This window comes from Carcharhinus amblyrhynchos, chromosome 8 (assembly GCF_965287045.1).
Source record: "Carcharhinus amblyrhynchos chromosome 8, sCarAmb.v2.hapA, whole genome shotgun sequence".
Taxonomy (NCBI): Eukaryota; Metazoa; Chordata; class Chondrichthyes; order Carcharhiniformes; family Carcharhinidae; genus Carcharhinus; species Carcharhinus amblyrhynchos.
In genome coordinates, this window is record NC_137331.1 from 85184626 (window position 1) to 85197906 (window position 13281).

General features: G+C 41.2%; 1 protein-coding gene across 1 annotated transcript in view; it reads right to left on the reverse strand.

Moving 5' to 3' along the window:
- Positions 1-9154: 9154 nt before the first annotated feature.
- tmem64 (transmembrane protein 64) overlaps positions 9155-13281 on the reverse strand; it is a 37586-nt gene continuing 33459 nt past the window's right edge. The window contains exon 3 of the mRNA XM_080194391.1: positions 9155-13005. Coding sequence (XP_080050517.1) covers positions 12817-13005 — 189 coding nt within the window. The 3' untranslated portion in view covers positions 9155-12816. The remainder of the gene's footprint in view (positions 13006-13281) is intronic.

Genomic DNA, 13281 nt, shown 5'->3' on the forward strand with positions numbered 1-13281 from the left:
CATTAATTTTTGAAGTGTAGTGTTACATAGGTAAACACAATATTTACTTGAAGCCAGGTACCGGGCAAACAGAAAATGAGATATCAATTAATCAGCCTCTGGCAGTATAAAAGTTTAAAACTCAGAAGGCAGCTAATGAAACCTGCATTCACTCCCTTTTGAAAGTTATTTAAGATTCTGGTGCCACCGCTGTTTCTGATAGGGCATTCCATGTACTTGCATCAATTATATTGAAAAGAAATCCCTTACTTTCAGTGATTTTAATTCAGCCTCAAGTAGTTGACTCAACAACCGGTAGAAATAGCTTTTAGCAATTTATTTCATCAAAACCTACAACCTGATCACCTCCCATGCTTCTGAACACCAGAGAATATACACCCATTCCACTTAATCACTCATAACACAGGCCCTCTAATTCCACAAAAAAAAATGCTTCTTTAGGTAAGGAAACCAAACTCTAGCAGTACCATCTGCCCGATCTCTTCATAGGAGTGGCACAGTGGTCAGCACTGCTGCTTCACAGTATCAGGGATCTGGGTTCAATTCCCGGATTGGGTCATTGTCTGTGTGGAGTTTGCACATTTTCCCAGTGTCTGCGTGGGTCCCCTCTGGGTGCTCCGGTTTCCTCCCACAATCTGAAAGATGTGCTGGTTTGGTGCATTGACCTGAACTGTGGCGACTAGGGGAATTTCACAGTAACCTCATTGCAGTGTTAATGTAAACCTTACTTGCAACTAATAAGTAGACTTGATCCAGATCCTGGAAGGGGATCTGAATCCAAGGTCTTTTGGGGCAATAGATCTATGAACTAAATCAACCTAAGACCGATTAAATAAACAAAAACAGAAAATGCTGGAAAATGTCAGCAGGCCTGACAGCATCTGTGGGGAGAGAGTAGAGCCAATGTTTCGAGTCTAGATGACCCTTCATCAGAGCTGAGAGTGAAGAGAATCAGCAGATTTATACTATGAGGGTAGGGGGTATGGAATGGGATATAGGGAAAATAAATGGGGGTACAAAAAGGCTGATTTGATTAAAAGTGTCCAATAAATGATCAGAATGAGTGAATGGCAGAAGAGGTCTTATGTGTCCTCATTTATACTCCCTTTGTCCCATTTCACCCTCCAACTCGCATCTCTGCAGATGCTGTCAGACCTGCTGACATTTTCCAGCATTTTATGTTGTTCTTCAGATTCCAGCATCTGCAGTATTTTGCTTTTAACTGATTAAATAAAGGGGCTTTTAAATTCAAAAAAAATTTACTATTCAATATATACAAGTGGAATTTAGAAAATGGTAACAAAAAATATCAAAGTTCACGTTACAGCTCCCCCCAAATCTGCATCCCTTGTTTGAAGTGATGCTGTATTGTTAACAGAAGTGATTCTTACTTGGTACAAGAAACAATGAATTGCATTTGAGCATTAGTTTAGAAGGTACAGTTGAGAATTCAATTACCCCAACATACCATGGGTAGAAGCTATGACATTCTGTCCAACATTCAGTCTGCAATTCATCTTCTATCACTCTCCAAGCATTGAATTCTCCACACTGGAGGTTGTTCCTAGCACCCGGTTCAAGCCCACAAACAGGAATCGACAAATTTTGTCCAGTCACATTTTCTCCCGTACTCCTCCCAGTTTCCCAGTCCTACTGATATGTTCAGGCACAGATGGTGCTAGAGCCTCTTATTGCTCCTTTAGGGTATGCACAAGCTTCCACTGTCTCTGCGTAAATGACCCATCATGTAGACCTTTATACTACATAATGAAGTCTCAAAACAATGTTCGCTGGAGCAGGCGGAGTGAAGGAGTACTGAGTAAGGTAAGAAATTACCTTTTAAAAACTGTTTAAATCATTTAAAAGCATTTTCGCAGGCTTTTTTGCGTTTACCGCTTTAAGAATACAAAGGGAGTGGATCGCGGGGATTTGTGGGTAAGCAGTCTTTCAAACGGCGCTAGGTTTAAAAGGAGGCCTGCTGTAGACAGCGGGCAGTGGAGTGAGAGGGAAGCAGAGTGAGCTGCAAGGGCTTAGGATCAAAGGGCTTGGCAGAAAAGGGCCAGGTAAGTTTGCGTTGAAAACGGTGTTCAGTATTACTGAAGGGAATAATGGAGGGGCATGTGATGTGCTGTTTCTGTATGATGTGGGAGCTGGTGGACCCCAGGGTCCTTCCCAGTGACCATGTCTGCAGTAAGTGCAGGTTGCTGGAGGAGCTCCAGCTCAAGGTAGACGAGCTGGCCTCTGAGCTACAGACACTGAGGCTCATCAGGGGGAGGGAGGGTGCCATTGATAATGGGGTGCAAGAGACATCCACACCCCCTAGACTGGCTAACTCTAAGGGTCAGGAACAGGAAGGGGCTGCTGAGAGGAGGAAGGAGGGTGGGGACCGGAGGAAGGAGGGTGGGGACCAAATGCCTCAGCCTCTCAATCTGCATAACAGGTTTGAGGTTCTTGCTTCCAGTGTGGACGAGAACGAGGGCTGTGAGGTTGGTGAGCAAACTGCACACGGTACAGTGATGCAGACACAGGACATAGGCAAAGAGAAGGTGAAAAGTAATGTAGTGGTAATTGGGGATAGTGTGGTTAAGGGTATTGACACTGTCCTTTGTCACAATGACAAAGAGCACAGAAGGGTGTGTTGTCTGCCTGGTGCTTGGGTCCAGGATGTTACATCTGGGCTGCAGAGGAACCTGGAGTGGGAGGGTGAGAATCCAGTCGTTGTGGTACATGTGGGTGCCAACGACGTAGGCAAAATGCGAACTGAGGATCTGGGGAGGGAGTATGAAAAGCTGGGAATGGAATTAAAAAGTAGAACCGACAAGGTGGTTAGCTCTGGATTACTGCCTGAACCGTGTGCAGACGGGCGTAGGGTTGATAAGATTAAGGAAGTGAATGGGTGGCTCAGGGATTGGTGTGGGAGGAATGGGTTTGAATTTATGGGACATTGGCATCAGTTTTGGGGTAGGTGGGACCTGTTCAGGTGGGGTGGGGTTGATCTGAACCGTGCTGGGACCAGAGTCCTGGCGAATCGTGTAGATAGGGCTTTAAACTAATTGGGGGGGGAGGGTGCGAAGGTAGGTGAAATTACAGGGTCTAAAGTAAAGGAGCGGGTACAGGTACGGGAAGAGGCCAAGGATGTCCCAATAATAAAGGGAGTAGGGTGCGTGAGTAAGGTTGGTGGCGTTCCTGCAAATAGGGTACAGGTGAAGGCTGGGATGAAGGCACTTTATCTGAATGCACAAAGCATTCGGAATAAAGTGAATGAGCTGGTGGCGCAGATCAGCACAAATGGATATGATCTGGTGGCCATTACAGAGACGTGGCTGCAAGGTGACAGGGACTGGGAGCTGAATATACAGGGGTATCAAGTGTTTAGGAAGGATAGGCGGGAGGAAAAAGGGGGGCGTAGCTCTGCTGATTAAGGTAGTAAGGGAAGATATAGGAGCCAAAGAGCAGAATGTAGAATCGTTGTGGGTGGAGATTAGGAACAGCAAAGGGAGGAAGACGCTGGTGGGTGTCGTCTATAGGCCCCCAAATAATGATCTGGAGGTGGGGCGGGCTATTAACATGCAAATGCCTGGTATGGAAGGACTGGGGTATGAGGAAAGATTGAAGAAATTGAGGCTCTTTTCCCTTGAAAGACGCCGACTGAGGGGGGATCTAATAGAGGTATATAAGATTATGAAGGGTATAGATAAAGTAAACAGAGGTAAGCTATTTCCTATGATAGAGACACGTAGGACAAGGGGCCATGGACTTAAGGTGAGGGGGAAGAGGTACAACACAGATATGAAAGGGAGGTTTTTCACACAGAGGGTAGTGGGGGTATGGAATGCTCTGCCAAGTAAGGTGGTGGAGGCAAACACGCTCGAGTCCTTAGTAACTTACTACAGTAACTTAGGCACATGACTGAGTTGGAGATGGGTGGATATAGGAGATCCTTTTAAATAAGCGTCATTAGCATTGGGGTGTCCCTGGTAATGTAAATGGGTATAGTATGATAATAATGTTTTTTCTCTTTTCATTCACAGGTTTTAAGTCGGTCCACCTCGTGTCCAACGAGGGGCATACACACGATGGGTCGTACTGGGGCTGCTCTTGGTTGTTCGAGATTGGCCTAGTGCTTCATGTCGTTAGTGTGTGCCTAAACTGGACAAGATACTGGGCAAGACGACAGCTCAGTGACTATCGCTGATTGCTGTGCAGACACATGGATTTGGGCCAGTGTCTGTGGGAGTTTGCACATTCTCCCCGTGCTTGCCTGGGTTTTCTCCGGGTGCTCCGGTTTCCTCCCACACCCCAGAGATGTGCTGTTAGGCTGATTGACAGGAATAAATTGTCCCTAAATCAGTTTCCCTCAATCTGGATGGCCATAAAACATTAGACAGGGGTCGTGGGTAGAGAGGTGGACTGGTGGTGTTGAGATGGCAGTGCGGGCTCGTTGGGCCGAAGGGCCTGTTTCCTGGGCTGATTTTGTTCTAAATAAATGCGGCGTGCAGGAATGGAACAGTGATAATTATGGGGGATTTCAATCTACATATTGCTTGGTCGACCCATGTTGGACGCGGTGGGCTTGAGGAAGAGTTCTTGGAATGCTGCTGGGATAGTTTCCTTGAACAGTGTGTGTTGGAGCCGATGAGGGAGCGAGCTATCTTGGATCTGGTGTTATGTAATGAGGTGGGTAGAATTAGGGACCTTGTGGTGAAGGATCCTCTTGGGAAGAGTGATCATTGTATGGTGGAGTTTCTGATGCAGATGGAGGAGGAGAAAGTGGGCTCCCAGACCTGTGCCCTTTGTTTGAACAGAGGGGAGTACGATAGGTTGAGAGAGGAATTGGCGAGTGTTGATTGGGGGATCACATTGGAAGGTAGGTCTGCTGAGGAACAGTGGAGGATCTTTAAGGAGATCTCTCTTGGTGCTCAGCAGAAATTTATTCCGATGGTTAAAAAGGATCGTAGGAGGAGAGATAATCAGCCGTGGATAACGAAGGAGGTAAAGGAGAGTATTAAATTAAAAGCTGATGCATTTAGAGTGGCTAAGAGTAGTGGGCGAGAAGAGGATTGGAAGAGGTCTAAATATCAACAAAGAATGATGAAGAAGTTGATAAAGAAGGGTAGGATAAACTATGAAGCTGGGCTAGCGCTAAATATAAAAAAGGATAGTAAGAGTTTTTATAAATATATAAAAAGGAAGAGGCTGACTAGGGTGAACGTTGGACCCTTAGTGGATGAGAGGGGGGACTTAGTGGTAGGGGGTGGGGAAATGGCTGAGGCCTTGAATAACTTTTTTGTTTCGGACTTCACGGAAGAGGACGTCAATAGTTTGCCGGGTGTTAGCGATGGAAAGATGGTAGGAGTGGAGGGCCTGAATGACATTATTGTTACTAGAGAGGCAGTGCTCGACAGACTGGAGGGACTGATTGTGGACAGGTCCCCAGGACCGGATGGAATGCATCCAAGGGTTCTGAAAGAAATGGCGGAGGTGATAGTGGATGCCTTGATGATTATTTTCCAAACCTCGCTGGATTCCAGGGAAGTGCCGGAAGATTGGAAAACGGCTAATGTTACGCCGTTTAAGAGGAGTAGCAGGCAAAAGGCAGGGAATTATAGGCCAGTTAGTTTAACGTCTGTTGTAGGTAAAATGCTCGAATCCGTAATCAAGGAGAAAATAGCGAGGCATCTTGAGGAGAATTGTTTGATAGAGCAGACGCAGCATGGTTTCGTTAAGGGGAAGTCGTGTCTGACGAACTTATTGGAGTTCTATGAGGATGTGTCTAGGGCGGTGGCTAGAGGAGAGCCGGTAGATGTGGTGTTTCTTGATTTTCAGAAGGCGTTTGATAAGGTGCCACACAAGAGGTTACAGAAGGTTAGAGGGCATGGAGTTGGGGGTAGGGTGTTAGCATGGATAGAGGATTGGCTGTCAAATAGGAGGCAGAGAGTGGGGGTCAATGAGTGCTATTTGGATTGGCGGTTGGTGACTAGTGGAGTGTCCCAGGGATGAGTGCTGGGGCCTCAGCTATTTACTATTTATATAGATGATCTGGAGGAGGGAACCGAGTGTATGGTGTCAAAATTTGCTGATGACACCAAGATTGGTGGAACGGCAAATTGTGCGGAGGGTGTGGAAAGTCTGCAGAGCGATCTAGATAGGCTGGGCGAATGGGCCAGGAACTGGCAAATGGAATTTAATGTTGGCAAGTGTGAAGTTGTCCACTTTGGTAGGAATAATGGTAGGAAGGACTATTACTTACATAGCAAAGAACTGCAGCATGCTACGGTGTAGAGGGACCTTGGGGTCCTTGTGCATGAGTCGCAAAAACCCAGCCTGCAGGTGCAGCAGATGGTCAGGAAGGTGAATGGGATGCTGGCCTTCATAGCGAGAGGGATTGAATATAAAAGTAGGGAGGTCTTGCTGCAACTGTACAGGGCACTGGTGAGGCCGCAGCTGGAGTACTGTGTGCAGTTTTGGTCACCGCACTTACGCAAGGATATTTTGGCCTTGGAGGGAGTGCAGAGGAGGTTTACTAGGCTGATACCGGAGTTGAGGGGGTTGAACTATGAGGAGAGGCTGAATAAACTAGGCTTGTACTCGTTAGAGTTTAGAAGAATGAGGGGAGATCTCATTGAGACATATAAGATGATGAATGGGATGGATAGGATAGAGGTGGAGAGGCTCTTCCTGCTCAGAAAGGTGAGTAGGACGAGAGGGCACAGCCTCAAGATAAGGGGGGGGGCAGTTTAGAATGGAGTTGAGGAGGAACTTCTTCACTCAAAGGTTGGTGAATCTCTGGCATTCTCTGCCCGTTGAAGTGGTGGAGGCTGCCTCGCTAAATATATTTAAGACACAGGTAGATAAGTTTTTGATAGGCAAGGGGATTAAGGGTTATGGGGAGAAGGCGGGAAAGTGGAACTGAGCCACGACAGATCAGCCATGATCTTTTTGAATGGCGGGGCAGGCTCGAAGGGCTAGATGGCCTACTCCTGCTCCTATTTCTTATGTTCTTATGTCACTATACTTTCTAAATTTGAGGAATGAATGTAGCCCATCAAAGCAACAAGATTAAATGTAATGGGTCTTGGTAGAATACTATATATTTATTGATACAACTTGTAAATTGGGAGAGGAATCAATAGCATGTTTGGTAGACAGGGAAAATTTATCAATTGTAGCAGCTTTAACATATTGTTAATTGTGGCTGCATTGCTTAATTCCATCCCCCACCTCCCCCTCCATACTCTTTAAACCATATTTCCTTTCTGCTGAGTCAATCAGATATGCCTAAAATGTAAAACCTATTGCAATGATGCAAGCTAATTATGGTAAATACAATACTATGCAATTAGAGCCTACAACTTGAATTTATTTATATGTGCTGCAGGCAATGGTACTGGCAATTTGTCCTGGAAGCCTAAAACTATCCGACGGCAGTTAGATTGCTCCAATCGTCTGAACCACATTTCACGACTCACCACTCTGAGACAGGATTGGGATAGCAGACAATATGTGGAACTGCTCTATGGTAGATCTTGGAAGTTGTCTTTAAGCAAGTCATTACAGGAGTCTTCACAATAATTTACTCCCACGTCAACTTTATTACCCAACAGACTCATTATATAATTAAACAGACTGCTAGGAGGTTTTATTTTGAATGCAAACAGAAACTGCTGGAATGCTCAACATAATCTGTGGAAAGAGAAAAGCAGTTAACAATTCACGTTGCTAACCTTTCATCGGAATTAAAGAAAATCGACCTGAAACATAACTTTCTTTGTTCCAAAATAGCTGTCTGACCTGAGTATCTCCAGCAGCTTGTTTGCATTTCAGATTTTCAGCATCTGCAGTATATTATCTTTGTATGTACATCTTATTTGTTTTCATAGAATCCATATATTGCACAAGGAGGCCATTCTGCCCATTGAGTCTGCACCAACCACGTTCTCAGTGAATGATGACAGATTCGATATTGTTCTTTGCCTTCACTGTATGTAGAGGCGAAAGTAGTTATATTGTTCAACATTTGACCTTTTTGGCTTTATATGGAGGCAATCCCATTTGGAGGAAGTAATTGATAAACTGTTAAACATGCCTTTATGATTCAAAATGTGTATGAACAATGATGCAATATTATTCTTTCAATTTCCTTTAAGTGGCAAAAAATTGTTTAGTTGCCATTGACTTAGATGAAGGCATGGAGGAAGATACAAGAATGCTGCTTTGTACAAAATCAAATTGTACAGTTTACAGTATAATACATGATTTAATGTACAGAAAGATCACAAAATTTAGGTCTAATATATGACTGGATATATCCATCCTAACAGCCTTGGAGTCAGAGGCCGCGGCTCAAGTTCCAATCTGACTCAAGCAGGCATTGCTGAAAGTTTTATACTTCACAAGTTACAACTGAGATAATGCCTGTCCATTTAGGTTGGGGTAGAATTTCAACTGCATACTCAATAGAAATTCGCAATCAACATCCATCACTCAGAAGAAAACTGGTCATTTAATCCTGTTCGTTCCTTGTGAACCCATACTGTGTGCACCCGTTGTCATGTTTAGCTACAAAACAATTACACTTTTAAATTAACTCATTAATTATTTGGAATGTCCCAAGAACTATGAAAACTTACGTAAATTCAAAATCGGTCTTATTAGGTATCAATAGGAATCTGCTATTGGTTAAGTTGTTCTGCTGCTCATGCTCCTTACTTTGTCTATAATAAACCAAAACATAAATCAACGTAGTTCTTGGTTTCAATTTGAGGCATGAAACGTATTATTTTCACACTCCTTTCTCCACTCCTCCAAAAAGGCATTGATTCAGTGCACAGCTGCTACTCTGCAGCATTTTGCCAATTTTCTATTAATGCCTTAGGCTAAGCTACAAGGTTTAGCAGACTGTTCAATTATGGCAACATTATAAACAACCTCTGACCAATTGTCAAACTGCACAATTTGAGACAGATTTCTTCAATAGATAGGATCTAACAAAATCTGATATATAAAATGACAGATGATATCTAATATGCTTCAGGTTTAAAAAAATGTAGTTATAATTAGCTTGTTACATAATTCTTCAATTTTTTTTCAAAGTATCTAAAGCTGACGTGGCCAATATGGTGATGAAAAGCAGAAGCAGATGAAGAACTGCCAGTTCACTTTAAGAAGTCAATTTATTAAAACAGATTTGCACATTAAATTAAATATTCAATTTTTCATCTGACATCAAGACAATTAAGAAAATGCACTTTATAGTAAACAGTGGTATCAACTGTACTGTGTATAGAAACCATCAACTGTTTCTGCACAAAATACCAGACACCAGACGTAAGAGTGATCTAACCCAGCCAGTCAAATGACAAACCACATCAATTAAGGTGTTTCCAGTAGTCATCTGAACCAAAATTAAATTATAGCATTGTAATCACTTCATTAGAACATGTATTCATTTCAATTCCACAAAGGCCTTTTATTCTGGAGGTTCCATAATGCCAATGGCTGTCAATACAGACACACTTCACGCACATCCTAGTCTTGATGCATGTTATTCACACACAACATTTGACCACGATATTTCTGCAGATTTATCACGAAATTGTCTGAAGCCAATTGCTTGAATCTCCTGCACATTTTATGTATAATGTGCCATTGAAATACATACATATTATTGCCAAGTGTCATTATGTGGAAATATCATTGACAATTCAAGCAGAATCCAAATTTTATAAAATCTTACTACTTTCCAAGAAATATAAACGGCAATTCCATTTACGACACTAAACAAAATAGTCACTGTTGTGTATTTGCAAACGAAAAGCAGAATAAGTTGATTAATCTTCCACATCACTTTTACATACAGAAGGGAGCAAAGTTACAGCTGTAATTCACTTTTGTAATTTATAATAAAAATAGCATTATCAAAGTCCCAAGTTCAAATTAAAGTTGTATCTGCTCCATACCCGTTTTCAGTTTGTAAAATCAGTTGTATGTTTTCTTTCATTGGTGGGACATGGGTGTTGCTGGCTGGCCAACATTTTTTGCCCATCCCTAGTTGCCTGAGGGCGGTTGAGTCAACCGCGTTGCTGTGGCTCTAGAGTCACATGTAGGCCGGACCAGATAAAAACGGCACGTTTCCTTCCCTAAAAAGGACACTGGTGAATCAGGTGGGTTTTTCCGACAATGGTTTCTTAGTTATTAATAGATTCTTAACTCCAGATTTTTTCCCCTGAATTCAAATTCTACCACCTGCTGTAGTGGGATTCAAACTCGGGACCACAGAACATTAGCTGAGTTTCTGGATTAATAATCTAGCGATAATACCCCAAAACAATTCATGCTTCCTCACTGAAATTCATGGACAAACAGGAAATAAGTCAAAAATTAAACTTTTTTTTTTACACTGTGCTTTTCTTCAAATTCATTACAACTAAATCTTATTCTTTAAAGGGATCTTTGTATTGAATTGTTTCATTCCTCTGCAAAACAGAGTCAGTTTAGATGAGCATTATTGAAGTTTCAGAAAAATATATGGTAAATGTCTTGCAAGTTTCCATAATTAGTTATATGTCTACTGCCACAACATACAAAATTTAAGCATAAACAAATCTTTTCTTGCTACAAGTGTTTTCAAAACAAAGAACTGTAATAAGCTCTATACGTCCATTCCTACTGGATCCCAATTAGTTCCAAACATATTCTTCACTACATTTCATTATTTCAGCCTTAATAGCACTGCCCAATTGATACAAATGGTCCTGACAAGATTTGGAATAAGTCTGAATGGTATATAGGCCACGTAATTAAAACATATTATACACAACAAATAAAAAGGAAAGAATTCATGTTCATTTGGTATTGGCTAGAAGTGCATGTCTGTAAACTCCAAGTTATGAAAAATAAAAAGGAATACAAATGGGTGCCTTTTAATTGTACTACATCATATAAAAATAACCTCATGAGCTGTATGTAAAATAGTTATCAGATTACCATCAAGGCAAAGAGACCTTAACACGTAAAAATGTCAGAACAGCAAAAAAAAATCACTACATTGAGAATTTAAAGTAATGGCTCAGAAAACATGCAACACACCTTTGAGATTTATTGTGCCACAGAACAGCACATTCAGTATAAACATGCTGCATTAAAGGCAGTTATTAAGCCATAGTGCATTAATTAACTGATGCTCAATATATACATAATCAAACTATTTTATCAAACATTTGGGATGTTCAAGCAACACAAATCAATGTACTTGCTGCCTTTGAATTTAAAATGTACTTGTCATGCAATACTTCCAGTATATCTGTCTGAAGAGAGAATCCTATTTGATCAAAATGGATTGATCACTCAAATAATAGACTGGCTATACACTTCCAGCATTTTGTTTATTTCACTGCATTTAATTGCTTAAGTTTTTTTTAATGTGTTAATTTAAATAAGTTTTGAAATGCAGGACAACTTAACTTTAATGTCCTTGTAGAAATGAACATTCTTCCACTGAGATTGTTTTCAACATTAATGCACCAGCACTTTTAACAAATGGGGCAGCCCTGGCTGATATAACCTTCACACAGAGAGCATGGGGATGTTGGCATATTTTATCTGTTTGACCATTATACTGTTATTCAACATAGTTTAAAACAAAAACAGAAAATGCTGGAAAACTCAGCAGGTCTGACAGCATCTGTGGAGAGAGGATACAGCCATCGTTTTGAGTCTTTGTCAGACACACCTTGCCATTGGTATTTTGAAAACACAAATTGGAATGGGCTGAGAAAATATATATCACCTTGTGATATTTATATTTTTACTTTCATATTTTGATAAGTATTTTAATGTACATTTTATTGATCCTTAAGACCATAAATGTCTTCAGTTTTACCATGCTAATTTTAATGTGCAAAATAATTTATTTAGGAAATGTTCTTTTCAATCCTACATTTTACTTATTTCAATTAAAGCGGACACCTTCAATAGCTCAATGACAATGGAGACGTATTATATTCGAAACATTCTGGTATCATCCTTTATTCTATAAATGGTACCACTGAGTTTAAAACCAAATAACTAAAGTGCATATTACAAGTAGTCACAGGGTCATCTGTGCTACTCCTACTCACTTAATTAGAAGGTTACAATGCAAGACAAAAATATAAACTGAGTGTTTGTTTGACTGATCAGCAAACCCATTGTATTATTTGATGCTTTAAAGGGGACTTTAACCAGATTAGAAGAGGTACTTGGATTGTTTGGTAATGTGCAAAATACCATTGCTTGAACCATGTAGCTTGTATTGCTCCACTGCACACTCCACAGGTGGGAGGACTTTTGGTTCGTTTCTCTTGCCTGCTCATTTGACATTAGGCTGTTCATTCACACAAATAGAAATGGTCTTACTAGATACACCATATTGCCACAAATACTAGATTTTAAAATACAGCTGCTACCAAATATATATCACTCTGTACAATTTTGATTGTAAACCAATTTACAAGGTCAATGTGAAGTAAAGGAGGGCCAACTTTGCCCTTCCAGTGCATTCTTCCACAACAGAAAAGACACGATTCAACCACAGCCTGTGGAATTCAGTTACCGAAGGTCACCTTCCAACTTGCTTTCGTTTTCACCAACAACTCCTGGACGATATGGACTGTGATTATCTTTCTAGTTCAGCTCCCAGTACCATTCCATTAACTTGTTCATCATTAAGGCAGTTGTGCAAAGCCATAACGTACTGATGCCCAATGAGTCATTCACCTCTAGTGTTAGTACTGGCTGGTGCGTTTAAAGTTCCCACAATCTATGTAATCATTTGATTCATACAATATTAATTCCGCCACTTGTCACTGAAGTCCTCTTATTGCAGAATGTCATACTGGGTCCATTTGGATGGCCATCATTAATAAGTGAAGATTTCAGCTCCATCTGGCAAGCCAAAATGGCAGCATCCAATTCAGTATGAGCCCTGTGCACGACATAAAACATCAATCCAACGCTGATACAGATCTGTAACCAAAAGAATAACCAGAGAATATAACTGCAGCATAATGATATGGAAATTCAGAGAATACACAAATTAAATATACAAACTGAGGTTTAAACTTCACACACAATTGTCAGAGGCACATCCAGGATATAATAACATTGTTAGAACCCTGCAAACTTGCAGACTCGATCCCAACAACCGACATTTACACCCAGCCTCCAATATAGAAAAATATTTCTAGTTACTTGTCAAAAATATATTAAAAAGGGAGTCTTGAAAGAAAAAGGGAGATGATT